We start from the raw sequence: 17,782 nt of genomic DNA, 5'->3' as shown, positions 1-17,782 counted from the left end.
AACTTCAACGAGTGCAGTCTACTTAGTCTCTCTTCACAGTCCAACCCCCTCATCTCCGGTATCAGCCTAGTGAACCTCCTCTGCACTCCCTCCAAGGCCAATGTATCCTTCCGCAAGTGTGGCGACCAAAGCTGCACACAGTACTCCAGCGACGGCCTCACCAGTGCCCTGTACAGTTGCAGCAAGACCTCCCTGCTTTTATATTCTATCCCCCTCGCTATAAAGGCCAACATTCCATTCGCCTTCTTGATCACCTGCTGCACCCACAGACTGGATTTTTGCGACTCGTGCACAAGGACCCCCAGGTCCCTCTGCACCGTAGCGTGCTGCAGCTTTTCGCCTTTTAAATAATAATCCCTCCTACTATTATTTCTGCCAAAGTGGATCACCTCACACTTGCTAACATTGTACTCCATCTGCCAGGTCCTCGCCCACTCGCTCAGCCTATCCAGATCCCTCTGCAGACTTTCCACACCCTCCGCACAATTTGCTTTCCCACTTATCTTCGTGTCATGTCCATCAGGACCTGGGACTTGTCTGGCAGCGTGTTCCAACAATTTACTCAGCACCACATCTCTGGCGACTGAAATTTCACCGAGTTCCTCCCTCCCTTCCATTTTCTGCCTTCTGACCATCTTTGTGATGTTACTTGTATTCTCTATCGTGAAGACTGGTGCAAAATACCTTCTCATTTATGAGGTAGGAAATAAGGCATTCAGTTAACACACGGCAAGGCTCCCAATGACAGCAATGTGGTAATGACCAGATCATCTGCATTGCTGTTGTTGGTTCAGCCATTACGATTCAGCCAGGAAGGGTTCCCCTTGTTCTTTTACAAGTAATGTCCAAGGATCTTTCAAACCCACCCAATACAACAGATAGGCCCTCGATTTGAACATTTCAGCCAGAATTCTCTGGTCACGTTCGCCCCACTCCTGCTGCCAGTGAGAACAGGAAGTTTGGCACTCAGCCCAAAACTCCATTCACTGCAGCAGGACTGGAGAATCCCAGCCCTCATCTGAAAGATGTGACTGGAATGGGAGTGAGTCCACAGCCTGCTAGCTCCAAGGTAGCTACAAAACAAAGGAGATTGTCATCGACTTCAGGAAACATAAAGGAGAACACGCCCCTGTCTACATCAATGGGAATGAAGTAGAAAGGATTGAGAGCTTCAAGCTTTTAAGTGTCCAGATCACCAACAACGTGCTCTGTTCCCCCCATGCTGACACTATAGTTAAGAAAGCTCACTAACGCCTCTACTTTCTCAAAAAACTAAGGAAATTTGGCATGTCAGCTACAACTCTCATCAACTTTTACAGATGCACCACAGAAAGCATCCTTTCTGGTTGTATCACAGTTTGGTATGGGCTCCTGCTCTGCCCAAGACCACAAGGAACTACAAAAGCTCGTGAATGTAGCCCAATCCCATCACACAAACCAGCCCCCCATCCATTGACTCTGTCTACACTTCCCGCTGCTTTGGCAAAGCAGCCAGCATAATTAAGGACCCCACACACCCCGGACATTCTCTCTTCCACCTTCTTCCATTCGGGAAAAAGATACAACAGTCTGAGGTCACAAACCGACCAACTCAAGAACAGCTTTTTCTCTGCTGCTGTCAGACTTTTGAATGGACGTACCTTGCATTAAGTTGATCTTTCTCTACACCCTAGCTATGACTGTAACAGTACATTCTGCACTCTCTCGTTTCCTTCTCAATGAACGGTATGTTTCATCTGTATAGTGCACAAGAAACAATACTTTTCATTGTATGTTAATACATGTGACAATAATAAATCAAGTCAAATCAAAGGGTTGTGAATGAAGCCCAGTCCATTGCGTAAACTAGCTTCCCATTCATTGAATCTGTCTACACTTCCCACTGCCTCAGAAAGACAGCCAGATAATCAAACACCTAATGAACCCTAGGCTTACTTTCTTCCAGCTTCTTGACAAATACATGAATAGGATGGGAATAGAATCATAGAACCTTACAGTGCAGAAAGAGGCCCTTCGGCCCATCGAGTCTGAACCAAACACAATCCCACCCAGGCCCTACCCCCATATCCCCACATATTATACCCACTAATCCCTCTAACCTACGCATCCCTGGACACTAAGGGGCAATTTCTTAGCATGGCATGAATAGAGGGATGTGGTCCCGGGGAGAGTAGATGGTTTTAGTTCAGGGGGCAGCTTGTTCTGTGCAGGGTTGGAGGGCCAAAGGGCCTGTTCCTGTGCTGTAATTTTCTTTTCTCTTTGTTCTATGTTCTTCCATCAGGGAAACGATACAAAACTCTGAGGTCACGTACACACCAACTCAAGAACAGCTTCTTTCCTGCTGCTGTCAGACTTTTGAATAGATCTACCTTGCACTAAGTTGATCTTTCTCTACAGCCTAACTATGACTGCAACACTACATTCTGCACTCTCTCGTTTCCTTGTCCATGAACGGTATGCTTTGTCTGTACAGTGCGCAAGAAACAATATTTTTCATTGTATGCTAATACATGTGACAATAATAAATCAAATCCAATCAAATTATCATTGATCTGTAGCTGGTCATGTGACTGAAGAATCAGCCAACAATTTATTTTGCATTAGATAACTATCAGGATGGTGGAAAGGAAATGAGATTTTTTTTTCCCTCTCCAGCAGTTCTTTTGCCACTGAAGATAAAATAACAAATAACAGTGATTTGCAAATTCAACTCTTTAGTTGTTCAGCAATAACAACCTGTAATAATACAGTACCTTTGACACAGTGGAACATCTCCAGAGATTTCACAGGAACGATTAGAAAACAACATTTGACACCAAAACAGCCAGCAAAATGTTCGGGGCGGGTGACCCACAGCTTGGTCAAAGAGGGAGGTACGAAGGAAAATTTTATGGAAGGAAAGCGGGAAGCATAGAATTTTAGGGAGAGAATTCCGGAACCTAGGAACCAGGCGACTGAAAGCAGGGTTGCCGATGGTGGAATGATTAAAGTCAAGGTTGCTCAGGAGGCCAGAATTGGAGATATCTTGGTTCATAGAATCCCTGCGACACAGAAGGAAGAAATTCTCCGAGGCCGCACCTGTCCCAACTCCTGGATGGGCGTGGTGGTAAAATTCCAGCCATTGAGTCTACTCTGACTCTCTGACAGAGCATCTTACACAACCCCCATCCCTGTAACTCCACCACACTCACCAACGAACCCCCCCCCTCCCCCCCTCAACCTACACATCTTTGGACACGAAGAGGCAATTTAGCATGGCCAATCCCTCGAACCTGAACATCTTTGGAGTGCTGGGGGAAACTGGAACATGGGAAGGAAACCCATGCAGACATGGTGAGAATGTGCAAACTCCACTCAGTGAGAGACCCAAGGCTAGAATTGAACCCAGGTGTGTGGCACCATGACGTAGCAGTGCTAACCACTGTGCTGGATGCATAGCGATGGAGGAGGTAACTAGATTTGCAGGGGGATGGGAACTGGGACTTTACTAGATTTGCAGGGGGATGGGAACCAAAGTGCCAGAGCAGATAGTGGAGTGTGGGTGAAAATAAATGATGTTAATAGTTCATGCAAAATCACAAATAGAAGGGTTGTGTGTGGTGGTAATAACCTTCTGAGGTGCATCTATTGCAATGCCAGGAGTATTGTGGGGAGGGCAGACGAGTTGAGGGTGTGGATTGACACATGGTAATATGACATTATAGCCATTAGTGAAACATGGCTACAGGAGGGGCAGGACTGGCAGCTCAATATTCCAGGGTTCCAATGTTTCAGATGTGATAAGAGGCAGAGGGATGAAGGGTGGGGTGGGGGGTGGGGGGGGGGGAGTTGGTGGCATTGCTAGTCAGGGAAAATGTTGCAGCAGTGCTCAGGCAGGACAGATTAAAGGGCTTGTCTGCTGAGGCCATATGGGTAGAGCTGAGAAACAGGTAAGGTATGACCACATTAATGGGGTTGTATTATAGACCACCCAATAGTCAGAGAGAATTGGAGGAGCCAATCTGCAGAGAAATAGCAGACAACTGCTGGAAACATAAAGTTGTTAGTAGGGGATTTTAATTTTCCACATATAGATTGGCACTCCCATATGTTAAAGGTCTAGGTGGAGTGGAGTTTGTAAAATGTGTTCAGGACAATTTTCTAAATCAATTTATAGAGGTACCAACAAGACAGGATGCAATATTAGATCTCCTATTAGGAAGTGAGTTAGGGCAAGTGACAGAAGTATGTGTGAGGGAACACTTTTGGTTCCAGTGATCATAACGCCATTAGTTTCAACTTGATCATGGATAAAGATAGATCTGGTCCTTGAGTTGAGGTTCTAAACTGCAAAAAGGCCAAATTTGAAGAAATGAGAAAGGATTTAGAAAGTGTGGATTGGGACAGGCTGTTCTCTGGCAAGGATGTGATTGGTAAGTGGGAGGCCTTCAAAGGAGAAATTTTGAGAGTGCAGTTTGTATGTTCCTGTCAGGATTAAAGGCAAAGTGAATAACAATAAGGAACCTTGGTTCTCGAGGATATTGCAACTTTGATAAAGAAGAAGTGAGAGATGTATGACATGTATAGGTAACAGGGAACAAATAAGATGCTTGAGGAGTATAAAAAGTGCAAGAAACTACTTATGAAGGAAATCAGGAGGGCTAAAAGAAGATTTGAGGTTGCTTTGGCAGCCAAGGTGAAGGATAATCCTAAGAGCTTCCACAGGTATATTAAGAGCAAAAGGATAATCAGGGATAAAATTGGTCCTCTTGAAGATCAGAGTGGTCAGCTTTGTATGGAACCAAAAGAAATAGGAGAGATATTAAATGGGTTTTTTGCATTCGTATTTACTAAGGAAACTGGCATGGAGTCTACGGAAATAAAGCAAACAAGTAAGGAGGTCATGGAACCTATACAGATTAAAAGGGAGGAGGTGCTTGCTGTCTTGAGGCAAATCCCAGGACCGGACGGGGTATTCCCTCAGACCTTGAAGGAGACTAATGTTGAAATTGCAGGGTGCCCTGGCAGATATATTTAAAATGTCGGTATCCACGGGTGAGGTGCCGGATGATTGGAGGATAGCGCATGTTGTTCCGTTGCTTAAAAAAGGCTCAAAAAGTAATCCGGGAAATTATAGGCCGGTAAGTTTGATGTCAGTAGTAGGTAAATTATTGGAAGGAGTACGAAGAGATAGGATCTACAAATACTTGGATGGACAGGGACTTATTAGGGAGAATCAACATGGCTTTGTGCGTGGTAGGTCATGTTTAACCAATCCATTACAGTTTTTTGAGGAGGTTACCAGGAAAGTGGATGAAGGGAAGGCAGTGGATGTTGTCTACATGGACTTCAGTAAGGCCTCTGACAAGGTCCCTCATGGGAGGTTAGTTAGGAAGGTTCAGTCGCTAGGTATACATGGACAGGTAGTAAATTGGATTAGACATTGGATTAAACATTGAGCCAATGGGAAAAGTCAGAGAGTGGTAGTGGAGGATTGCTTCTCTGAGTGGAGGCCTGTGACTAGTGGTGTGCCACAGGGATCAGTGCTGGGTCCATTGTTTGTCATCTAAATCAATGATCTGGATGATAACGTGCTAAATTGGATCAGCAAATTTGCTGATGATACAAAGATTGGAGGTGTAGTGGACAGGGAGGAAGGTTTTCAAAGCTTGCAGAGGGATTTGGACCAGCTAGAAAAATGGGCTGAAAAATGGCAGATGGAGTTTAATGCCGACAAGTGTGAGGTATTGCACTTTGGAAGGACAAACCAAGGTAGAACATACAAGGTAAATGGTAGGACACTGAAGAATGTAGTAGAACAGAGGGATCTGGGAATACAGATACATAATCCCCTAAAAGTGGCATCACAGCTAGACAGGGTTGTAAAGAGTGCTTTTGGAACTTTGGCCTTTATAAATCAAAGTAATGAGTATAAGAGTTGGAATGTTATGGTGAGGTTGTATAATGATGTGGATAAAAAACCTGGTGTTGTCAGACTTTATACTACGAGGTTGTATAAGGCATTGGTGAGGTCGAATTTAGAGTATTGTGTACAGTTTTGGTCACCTAGTTACAGGAAGGATGTAAATAAGGTTGAAAGAGTGCAGAGAAGGTTCACAAGGATGTTGCCAGGACTTGAGAAACTGAGTTACAGAGAGAGATTGAATAGGTTAGGACTTTATTCCCTGGAGCGTAGAAGAATGAGAGGAGATTTGATAGAAGTGTATAAAATTATGATGGGTATAGATAGAGTGAATGCAAGCAGGCTTTTTCCACTGAGGCTAGGGAAGACAAAAAACTAGAGGACACGGGTTAAGGCGATGACCACTCACTGAAATGACAGCCATCATCAGAAAATTCATCTTGAACGTTGCATTATTAAAATTAATTCTCAGGATGGTGTGATACTCATTTTGCTGACGTTTATTGCCCATCTCTCATTGCCCTTGACAAGGTGGTGGTGAGCTGTACCCTTGACTGCTCAACTTCCTGTGGTGTAGATAAGCGCAGTGTGTGTGGTGGAGGCAGGTTCAACTGAAGCATTCAAGTATTCAGAGCATCGTCTGATGAGGAAGAATGTGTAGGATTACAGGGAGAAGGCAGGCGAATGGCACTGAGAGAATTGGTCATTCGGAGAGCCAGAGCAGACATGATGGGCCGAATGGCTTCCTTCTACACTGTGACAACTCTGTGGTAGTGCTGATGGGGAGGGAGTTCCACGACTTTGACCCAGTGACAGTACAGGAAGAGCGATATATTTCCAAGTCAGGATTAGAATCCATTGAATCCCTACATTGCAGAAGGAGACCATTCGGCCCATCAAGACTTTCTGATAGGCCCTCTCCCCCCACCTTATCCTTATAGCCCCACACACTTACCATGGCTAATCCATCTAATCTACACATGTGGACTGTGAGAGGAAACTGGGGAACCCGGAGGAAACTGGGTTAAATGCCTTTAAAAAGGCACTAATTTCCCAACAATTTAATTAAATACATTAGATTTAAGCAGAACTTTATCACGACATCCTCTCACAGTGAATTGCTTTTGTTGGACAGTAGAATCATAGGTTGGGGGTTGTATCCGTTCACTCGATAACCTGCAATTCTCTCTTCCAAATGATTCGACAGGCAGGAAAATTCTAGACTATCAGATGCAGCCACAGAAATCTCCTGGCCTGGAACATCGTAGCAATCCATACTGCAGAAAGAGGCCATCCAGCCTTGTGCTGGCTCTCTCAGTTGGAATGAGTGCAGCGCTGGGGCTACGCTACTGGCCCATCGAGTCTGCTCGTCCATTCAATCATGACTGATATGATTCTCATCCCCATTCTCCTGCCTTCTCCCTGTAACCATTTATTCCATTATTGAACAAGAATCTATCAGTTCCTTAAAGACACTCAATGACCTGGTCTCCACAGTCCTCAGTGGCAATGTGTCCCACAGATTCACTATCCACTGTCTGAAGAAACTTCCCCTCATCTCAGTTTTAAAGCAGCGCCCCTTCACTCTGAGGTTGTACCCTCGAGTTCTAGTCTCTCCCACGAATGGAAACATCCTCTCCGTGTCCACTCCATCGAGGCCTTTCTGTAAGTTTCAATTAGACTTGCTGCGATTTTCCAGCATTTTTCTGTTTTTGTTTCAGATCCGGCAGCAATTTATTTTCGATAATAGTGACCGTGCCACGGCTGAGACTGTTGCAAATCCCCACATGGTTGACCAATGTCCTTTTGGGGACTGTTCTTCTCTAGTGTGCCTGGACGCCACACCCTCGGCAACAGGGTTGACTCTCGCTTGACCTCTGAAACAGTCAGGGGAGCCTCGCAGTTGTATTCAAACAGCGACGCGCAACCTCCTCCTCAAGAGGAATTTGGAATGGGCAACACAGCATTTTCTCCAGTGGTGCCCACACCCTGAAAGTACACAAAACACACCCCATTCTCCTCTCCCTCCTGGCCCGTAGCATTGCTGGAAAATCTCAGCAGGTCTGACAGTGCTGTGGAGAGAGAATACAGCCAACGTTTCGAGTCTGGATGACCCTTCGTCAGAGCTGAAGATAAAGAAAATGCATCTTCTTCAGCTGCCTGTCTACTTATTATTCAAAATACCATCACAGCCTCTGCAGCTGCCACTGTCTCTGACCAAAAAAAACCCTAAAAAAATAATTTCTTCCAATTCAAGAGACCAACATTTGTATGGCGCCTATCGTGAACCTAATCCATCCCAATGCACTTCCCAGTCAATGGAGTGAGTTTTTGTTTGTGTTGTCACCTGTAGGATTGGATTCCGGGAATGGTGTTGCTCAGAGTGAGGCCATTTGGTCCATCCTCAGTCTGTGCTGGCTCCTTCAAAAGGCAATCCAGTTAGTCCCACTCCCCGAGTCCTGCACCATATCTCTGCAATAGTTTCTCCTTCAAAAGGTTATCTCTTTCAAAGGCTGCTACTGAACCTGTTTTCACCAGGCAGCACATTCCAAATCCTAACCATGCGTCACACTAGAAAGATCCTCCTTATTTCACCTCTGGTTCTTCTGCCAACCACTCTAAGCCCTTTGGTTAGCTCCCCTACCGCCACAGGAACTCATTTCTTTGTTTTATCTAAACGCTTTGTTATATTAAAGACCTCTGTCAAATTCCCCTTAACTTTTGCTCCTCTTCACAGAGCAACACATCCCTGAAGGTGGGAGGACAACATTTTTCTGAATGGAGGTCTGTAGCTAGTGATGTTCCGCAGGGATCAGTGCTGGGACCTCTGCTGTTTGTAATACAGTGCAGCCCTGTTGTAATGCGATGGTTGGGGTCCATAAAATGTTATCATGAATGTTATCAGGGTCGTGCTAAATCACTAAACCGGAAAGAATAAAACAAGGTCCATCAGTCATATTACGTCATGTCCGATTTCGCGCTAAATCGGGGCGCGTAAAATTGGGGTTCCACTGTACACATAAATGATTTGGGAGAAAATGTAGCTGGCCTGATTAGCAAGTTTGCAGATGATACTAAGATTTCTGGGGTTGCAGATAATGGTGAAGCTTGTCAGAGAATACAGCAGGATATAAATAGGATGGAGAATTGGGCGGGGAAATGGCAGGTGGAATTTAATCCAGACAAATGCGAGGTGATGAATTTTGGTGGATCCAACACAGGTGGGAGCTACAAAATAAATGGCAGAACCGTCAGGGGCATTGAGACACAGAGAGATCTGGGCATGCAGGTCCACAGATCCTTAAAAGTGGCAGCACAGGTGGAAAAGGTGGTGAAGGTGGCATGCTTGCCTTCATTGGCTGGGGCATCGAGTATTAAAACTGGCAAATTATGTTAGAGTTTTACAAAATGTTGGTTTGGCCACTATTGGAATACTGTGTCCAATTTTGGTTGCCACACTACTAGAAGGATGTGGTGGCTTTGGAGGGAGTACAAAAAAGAGGGTTTACCAGGATGTTGCCTGGTTTGGAGGGTGTTAGCTATGAGGAGAGACTGGATAAACTGGGATTGTTTTCCTCGGAGCAGTGAGGGTTGAGAGGGGACATGCTAGAACTGAATAGCGTTATGAGGGGCATAGAGAGGGTGGATGGGAAGGCACCTTTTCCATTAGTAGTGGGATAATAACCAGGGTGCAGAGATTTACGGTAAGAGATAGAAGAGGATGTGAGGAAAAGCTTTTTCACCCAGTAGGTTGTGGGAGTCTGGAACTCACTGAAAGAGTGGTTGAGTCAGAAATTCTCGTAGCATTTAAGAAGTGTTGAGATATTCACTCGTAATCTCCAGGGCTACAGGCCAAGTGCTGGAAATGAGATTAGATATTTGTTGACTGGCATGGACACAATGGGCCGAATGGCCTCCTTCTGTGCTGTAAACATCTATGAATCTACAAACCACCAGCTTCTCCAGTCAAACCAGATAATTATTATCTCTGGAACCATCCTGGTAAATCTCTTTTCTACCCTCTCCAATGTCTTCACACCCTTCCTGAAACGTGGGGCTCACAGCTCACCAGCTTGGGGTGAACCAGTGCTTTATATTAGATGTCGGAAACGCAGCAGCCAAGTTACGCTCAGCAAGATCCCAGCACAAGCAACAAAATAATGATTAGATAATGGTGGGAGTGTGGGTCAGGAAGGGGCGGTTCGTGGAATAGGTCCACCCAGAGGTGGTAACCTCACTGGGTTTGAGTACAAGCTCCTTTGCAATGCTTATACCCAGGAAACTCCGCCGCAAAGTTGAGGATCTGGCCAACCTGGGGAGGACAATGGAGAGGAAATGTGCTGGCTCAGGATCCCAGGCCGAGTGTTGAGTGTTCATGAACTGCAGCGTTGAGGAATTGTGAAAATGCGGTGGGGACAGAGCTGCGGGAAGTGTTGAAATGCCACCAGGCGGCTTTCCTTGTTTGTGATCATGATGCAGAGTGACAGGCAGTGACACACTGGGAGAACATCACTGGAACTGTCAAGATAAGGTTATGGTGTTGAAACTACTGTCAGTTCTTAGGAATTGAGCAGGTTTCTGTGCAGTTATTCGGCTGCTTGTGAATTGTTTCTCTATTCTGTGGAAGGGAGCAGGCTGGGGGCGGAGAGGGGAGAGGGGGGTCAGTCCGCAGTCGGTTTTGATGTTCAGTGTCAGCTAATCCTTGCTCACCGGGTAGAAACTCTCACCTTGAGACAGCTTGGACAAATCGCAGTCACGTCAATCCTCTCCGCATTGACTCACCCCAGTCCACACTCTCTCCCCCCCCAACAATCTTCACCCCGCCACACTCTCCCCACCCCTCCCCCTCACTCTCTCCCCCTCACTCCCTCCCCTCCCCGACTCTCTTCCTTACTCTCTCCCCATCCCTCCTCCACCCTCTCTCCCTCATTCTCCCCACATTTGCCCCACACTCTCTCCCCCACTCTCTCTCCCCCCCACACTCTCTCTCCTACACTCTCTTCCCCACACTCTCCCCGCCCCTCCCCTCCCCCACACTCTCTCCACCCCTCCCCCACATTTTCTTCCCCACACTCTCTCCTTCATTATCCCCAACCCTGTCCCACACTATACCCACCCCTCCCCCGTACTCTCTCCCCCACACTCTCTGCATCCCCTCCGCCACGCTCTCTACCTGACACTCTCCCCAACCCTCCCCCACACTCTCTCTCCCACACACTCTTCCTCACACTGTCTCCCTCACACTCTCCACCCCTTCATCTCACTCTCTCCATCACCCTCCCTCACCATTCTCTACACTCACTCCACTCTCCCCCCCCCCCTCACTTTCTTACCACGTACCAAAAGAAAAAAAACGCTCCCATGGTTACAGACAGGTAATATTCATCTCGGGGCCTACAACACCGACCCAGGTAAAGTTACAGGTTTGAATACTCCTGTTAGCCCTTGTCCACTGGGCGAGGCTCCACTCACTCAATAAGGCAGCTTGTACTCCATGAGGTACACGGGGAGATCTACTGATGACCCCTCATGGCCTTTGTGGTCATTGTAACATCCCTCACCCCTTAAATTTGTTTTTCTCCCTGTTCCTTGGAGATCGTTTTGATCGCTTGTGTTTGAGCAGAGTCCCATCGAAGGCACAGCTGGTCAGGCAGCGTAAACCAAACAGGAGACCTTTGTTTCAGGAAGGGTTCGCTGAGTTACCGATGTGGGTTCCTCCTACGTTCTGCTTCAGCCCAGGGGCCTGATTGTTCAGCCTCCATTTCCAAGTCCCTACCTTCACTTTCCAAAGAGGCTCACGTGGATACAGTTAGGGCTGTCACATCTTTATGGCCAGTAGGGAAGATTGCTTGGGCATCGATTCCCTGGCTCTGAGATGGTTCAAGTGTTTCTTTAAGATTTTACCCTGAACTTGTAAGATACTGGTCCCATTTCCTACACCATGATCGCAGGGACTGAACTAGGACTATCCCTGAATGTCTCACATGAACCAAATCACCCGTTGTAAAAGTTCTCTCTGTCCTTGCAGAATCAAAGTTTTGTTTTTGGTTTTATTTGTTGGGACTCCTCTCTCCTCAGGGAGTTTAGCAATCGCTGGGTCCATCTGCTCTGAAGCTATTGTCCCATCAACAGCACCACTGCAGCAAGACCTGTTGTTTTTTTGCAGTGTGGTCCTATAATTGGGTAAAAAGGTCATCTAGACTCGAAACGTTGGCTCTATTCTCTCCCCACAGATGCTGTCGGATCTGCTGAGATTTTCCAGCACTTTCTGTTTTTGTGTCGGGTTTAAGAACAGGGACTATGGGAGTTCTGACCTTATCATTCCCAAGGCCTTCTCATATCCAACTTGCAAGGTGTCTTAGTTTAATTTCCAGCAGGGAGTGAGAGACTGGCCTGGCTCTCAACGACTGACGTGTAGCTTTCGGGTCCACATAGATCTCGGCCTTGGTTTCTTCTATTTACTCCAGGCCCTGCTGGAAAATTCCAGAGTATCCATTGATAGACAGGACCAGCCCCCCCCCCCCCCCCTCCCCCCCACCAGCTGTGCCACCGTGCCGTCCCAAGAAGTAATGCGTGTACTCCATATGTTGGGTCCAGTCCTCCCCACAGTTTCTCGAAAACAGCGTAATGACCTTTCCTTACGGGAGGAATTCTTGAGTTTTGGAGGCTGTCCAGAGGGAAAAACAGGGATAATGTTTTTCTCCTCATCGCCAATGTAGTTATTCAGCCAAACACCTGTTTCCCATCACCAAACTTTGGAATGGAAAAGGCTGCTCCCCCAGCTTACAGCCTGGCAGTCTTTACCTCAGGACTTGTAACTCTGGCCCAGTTAAAGTTACAGAGTTAAAAACCCACACTGGCTGCTCCCCCTTGGGTGAGTCTCCACTCACTCAATAAGGCAGCTCATAGTCCATGAAGCCCACGGGTAAATCTATCGATGATCCTCCATGGGCTTTGTGTCCATCATTACATTGACGTGATCTAAAAATTACAGGAGTGAAATTCGGAAACATTTCTCCATACAAAGGGTGGTAGAAGTCTGGAACTCTCTTCTGCAAACAACAATTTGGTGTAGTGTTGAATTGTTCTGTGTTTGAATAAGCGAGTCTGGTAACTGATCTGTGCTCACTGTGTTTGATTGGTTAAGCCTGGGTGTGGACTCAGAGATGAGTAAACAGTTGTCACGGGAGCCACGAGAAGCCAAAGCTGGGATAAGCACGAGTATGTTAAAATTATTTTAATTAAACACATTGTATACTTAGAAGCTAATGTCATCGCAGCCTTGCTGTGAGATCTATAAAATATTCAACGGCTGGGTCAAATGTTAACTTTAAGACCGAAAATGATAGATTTCTGTTAACCAAAGGTATTAATGGCTGCAAAGATACGTAGTTGGAATAAACGGCCTCCTCCTGTTCCGACAATTTGTCTAAATGAAATGAATTCTCTCTTTTTAAAGGGTATTATTGTTGCCATCGTCTCTTACCGATATTGGGGTGCTTGAGGGAACGGCAGATCCGTGCTTCTCTCTCCAGTTTCTGGTGATCTGAAACAAAAGGGGAGATTTGATTAGCGGTACATTTGAGATTCCACCACTCCGATACAAGGTGCTCACTGTCACTTCCGTGCTGTAAATTCCAACAGCTTTTTTAAACAACAAAAGGGAAAAATGATCAGCCTCCTCCCCTGATGGATCCAGTTTATGGCACGGTGGTTAGTACTGCTGCCTCACAGCGCCAGGGAGCGGGGTTCGATTCTCAGCTTGGGTCACTGTCTGTGCGGAGTCTGCACATTCTCCCTGTGTCTGCGTGGGTTTCCTCCGGGTGCTCCAGTTTCCTCCCACAGTCTGAAAGACATGCTGGTTAAGTGTATTGGCCATGATCATTCTCCCTCAGTGTACCCGAACAGGCACCGGAGCGTGGCGACTCGGGGATTTTTACAGTAACTTTGTTGCAGTCTAAGCCTTACTTATGACTAATAAATAAACTTTACTTTTACTTTGATGATGTTCGTGGGGAGGTTTGGGGGTTCTGGACTTTTTGTGCTTTTTAAGTGCTTCATTGGCCTGTGAGGGATCTGGCTTCAATTAGAAGTTGCAACGACAATGCCTGGGCTCAGAACAGAACTGAGTCTTTTCAATACTATTAAAATGAGCAAAAATATGCCAAAAACACCCAGGAAGGAATCGAGTTATTTAGTTCGCTTGTTTCCCTCGGTATAATTGAATGGTTAAAACACTGTTCAGTGCGACTGACCAATAAGGACCTGAAAGTGACCCTAGCTCGACCAGAACTCATGCACAACATCAGCTGATCTCAGTGTGGGGCCGTTAACAGTGCTGCTACATCACACAAGACGCTAATTACAGATGAGGGAGACCATTCTGGCCATCATCTCAGAGGCACAAATCAGGATTGTGGTGGAAATACTCCCCAATTTCATTTTTATTCATTCAGTGGGTGTGGGCATCACTGACTGGGCCAGTATTTATTGCCTGTCCCTAATTATCTTTCCACTGAGTGGCCATTTCAGAGGGTATTTAAAAGTCAACCACACTGATGTGGATCTAAGTCTAAGTGAGTGGGCGAGGGTCTGGCAGATGGAGGACAATGTTGGTAAATGTGAGGTCATCCATTTTGGTAGGAATAACAGCAAAATGGACTATTATTTAAATGGTAAAAAATTGCAGCATGCTGCTGTGCAGAGGGATCTGGGTGTCCTTGTGTAAGAATCTCAAGGAGTTGGTTTGCAGGTACAGCAGGTAATTAAGAAGGCAAATGGAATTTTGTCCTTCATTGCTAGAGGGATGGAGTTTAAAAACAGCAAGGTTATGTTGCAGCTGTATAAGGTGCTGGTGAGGCCACACCAGGAGTACTGTGTACAGTTTTAGTCTCCTTACTTGGGAAAGGATATACTGGCACTGGAGCGGATGCAGAGGAGATTCACTAGGTTGATTCCAGAGTTGAGAGGGTTGGAATATGAGATGAAACTGAGTAGACTGGGGCTATACTCATTGGAATTCAGAAGAATGAGGGGAGATCTTACAGAAACATATAAGATTATGAAGGGAATAGATAAGATAGAAGAAGGGAAGTTGTTTCCACTGGTGGGTGAAACTAGAACTAGGGGGCATAGCCTCAAAATAAGGGGAAGCAGATTTAGGACTCAGTTGAGAGGAACTTCTTCACACAAAGGGTTGTGAATCTGTGGAATTCTCTGCCCAGTGAAGCAGTTGAGGCTACCTCATTGAATGTTTTTAAGGCAAGGATAGACAAAATTTTGAACAGTAAAGGAATTAAGGGTGATGATGAGCGGGCGGGTAAGTGGAGCTGAGTCCACGAAAAGATCACCCATGATCTTATTGAATAGTGGGATGGTCCTAGTTCTTATTTTCTTATATTCCTATGATCTGGAATCACATGTATGCCAGGCCAGGTAAGGACGGTAGCTTTCCTTAAAGGACATGAGTGAAGCAGGTGGGTCTTTACAGCAATCGACAGTGGTTTCATGGTCAATATTCAAATTTCAGCATCTGCCATGGTGGGATTTGTATCTGGGTCCCCAGAGGCAATAGCGTTATGGCATTATCACTAGACTATTAATCCAATAGGGTGGCACGGTAGCACAGCGATTAGCACTGCTATTTTACAGTGCCAGGGACCCAGGTTCAATTCCCAGCTTAGGTCACAGTCTGTGTGGAGTTTGCACATTCTCCCAGTATCTGTGTGGGTTTCCTCCGACTGCTCTGGTTTCCTCCCACGCTCTGAAAGGCGTGCTGGTTAGGCACATTGACGTGAACAGGTGTCGGACTGTGGCAACTCAGAGAATTTCACAGTGACTTCATTGCTGTGTTAATGTAAGCCTTACTCGTGACTAATAAACAAACTTTAAACGGAAACTCAGCTAATGTTCTGGGGACCTGGGTTCAAATTCTGCCACGGCAGATGGTGGAATTTGAATTGAACTGATTTGAATTCCATTGAAAAAAATCTGGAATTAAGAGTCTACTAATGACCATGAAACCATTGTCGATTGTTGGAAAAACCCATCTGGTTCGCGAATGCCCTTTATTGCCAGACTGGGTAAGGATGGCAGATTTCCTTCCCCAAAGGACAGTAATGAACCAGGTGGGTTTTCCCGATAATCGATGATGGTCTCAGTCACCGTTACTGAGACCAGTTTTTCAATTCCACATTTAATTAATTGAATTTACATTCCACCAGTCGCCATGATGGGATTTGAACCCATGTCCCCCAGAGAATTAGTCTGGACCACTTGTCCACCAACATTCTCACAACACTACCATCTCCCAACATTTTCCGCAGGGCCTGATTTAAACAGAGAAAAGTGGAGAGATATTTAAAAGGAGGACACTTCCAGGTCTATCGGGAAAGAGCAATGGGTGTGGGATTGATTGGAAATGGCACAGACGTGACGGGTTGAATGGCCTCCTTCCCTGATGAAGGCTGATTTCCTCGCTCTATGGTTCTGAAATCGAACAGCGGTAGCTACAGCCTTCCGACTATCCATTTGAAGTCATTATTCTTCCTTTAGTGTCACTGTTCCTGTTACATTCATTATATACTGTGACAGTAGGAGCATTCTGCATGAATTACAGCTTGTTAGACGCGTTATTGTCCCCAATGCATGTTCAGAGCTCCTCCAGACACACACCACACTGCAGAAACTGACAGACTGACACTCATTACACAATCATTTCCAGCCTCTTCCACTTTGTGGGGGCTCTGGGTGCACCGGGAAGCAGGTAAGTGTGCTCCTGATTAGAGCCACGAGTGTCTTAGAACATCCTGCAGCGCAGAAAGGAGGCCATTTGACCCAATGTTTCTGTGCTAGCTCTTTTGAAAAAGCTGCCTAATTAGTCTTGTTCTTCCCCCAGAGTCCATTATTTTCCTTCGCTTCAAGTAATTATCCAATTCTCTTTTAAAAAATTGTTACTGAATCTGCTTCCACCGTCCTTTGAAGCCGAGGAATTCTGATCATAACTTGCTGCATTAAAAAAATTCTTCTCATCTTCCTTCCTTCTCTGGCTAATTATCCCAAATCTGTGTCCTTTGGTTATTGGCCCTATTGCTAACAGAAACTGTTTCCCTTCATTTCCTCCAACACAATCTCTGACAACTTACAACACCGCCGCTAAATTCGCACTTCACTTTATATTTAAGCTTCATTCACAGGATACCAACGCTACGCAGCTGGATCAGCACTTTTATTGCCCATTCCTAACTGCCCCTTGAGAGGGTAGTGGTGAGCCGCCTTCTTGGACCATTGCAGTCCCTGTGGAATGTAAGTGCTGTTAGGGAGGGTGCCCCAGGGCTAAATGAAGGGACGGTGACATAGTTTCAAGTCAGGGTGGTGTGCGCATTGGGCAGAGAGTTTCAGGTGGCGGTGCTCCCCTTGATGCCCCTGCCCTTCTGTGGTGTCCTGAATAGTTAACCGACCACAAGATAGGGTTTTGCAAATGTGCGGATGATAGGAAACAAACGATGATTAAAGGAGGTGAGGAGTTCAACTGATTTTAATGTCTTCTGTGAATTTATTCATGGCACGTGCTGGCGAACCCAGCATCTATTTCCAATTCCTAATTGCCCTGGGGAAAGTGTTGGTGAGCTGCCTTTGTAAGTGCAACTCAGTGCATAATGAAACCATTTCAGACAATTAAGAATCATAGAATCCCTGTGGTGCAGAAGAGGCCATTTGGACCATCACGTCTGTACTGACTCTCTGACTGAGCATCATATCCAGACCCTCTCCCCCAACCTATCCCTACAGTCCCACAAATTTACCACAGCTAATCCATCTAACATACATATCTTGGGACACTATGGAACAATTTAGCATGGTCAATCCACCTAACCTACA

The 17,782-nt window shown here is 45.9% G+C and overlaps 1 protein-coding gene across 1 annotated transcript in view; it reads right to left on the bottom strand.

Moving 5' to 3' along the window:
• The window catches only part of LOC145351696 (calcium/calmodulin-dependent protein kinase type II subunit alpha), a 216,684-nt gene that overhangs the window by 113,455 nt on the left and 85,447 nt on the right, over positions 1-17,782 (bottom strand). Inside the window, exon 3 of the mRNA XM_080201267.1 lies at positions 13,389-13,448. Coding sequence (XP_080057393.1) covers positions 13,389-13,448 — 60 coding nt within the window. The remainder of the gene's footprint in view (positions 1-13,388; positions 13,449-17,782) is intronic.

This window comes from Carcharhinus amblyrhynchos, chromosome 13 (assembly GCF_965287045.1).
Source record: "Carcharhinus amblyrhynchos chromosome 13, sCarAmb.v2.hapA, whole genome shotgun sequence".
Taxonomy (NCBI): Eukaryota; Metazoa; Chordata; class Chondrichthyes; order Carcharhiniformes; family Carcharhinidae; genus Carcharhinus; species Carcharhinus amblyrhynchos.
This window is presented reverse-complemented; position numbering and strand designations above follow the sequence as displayed.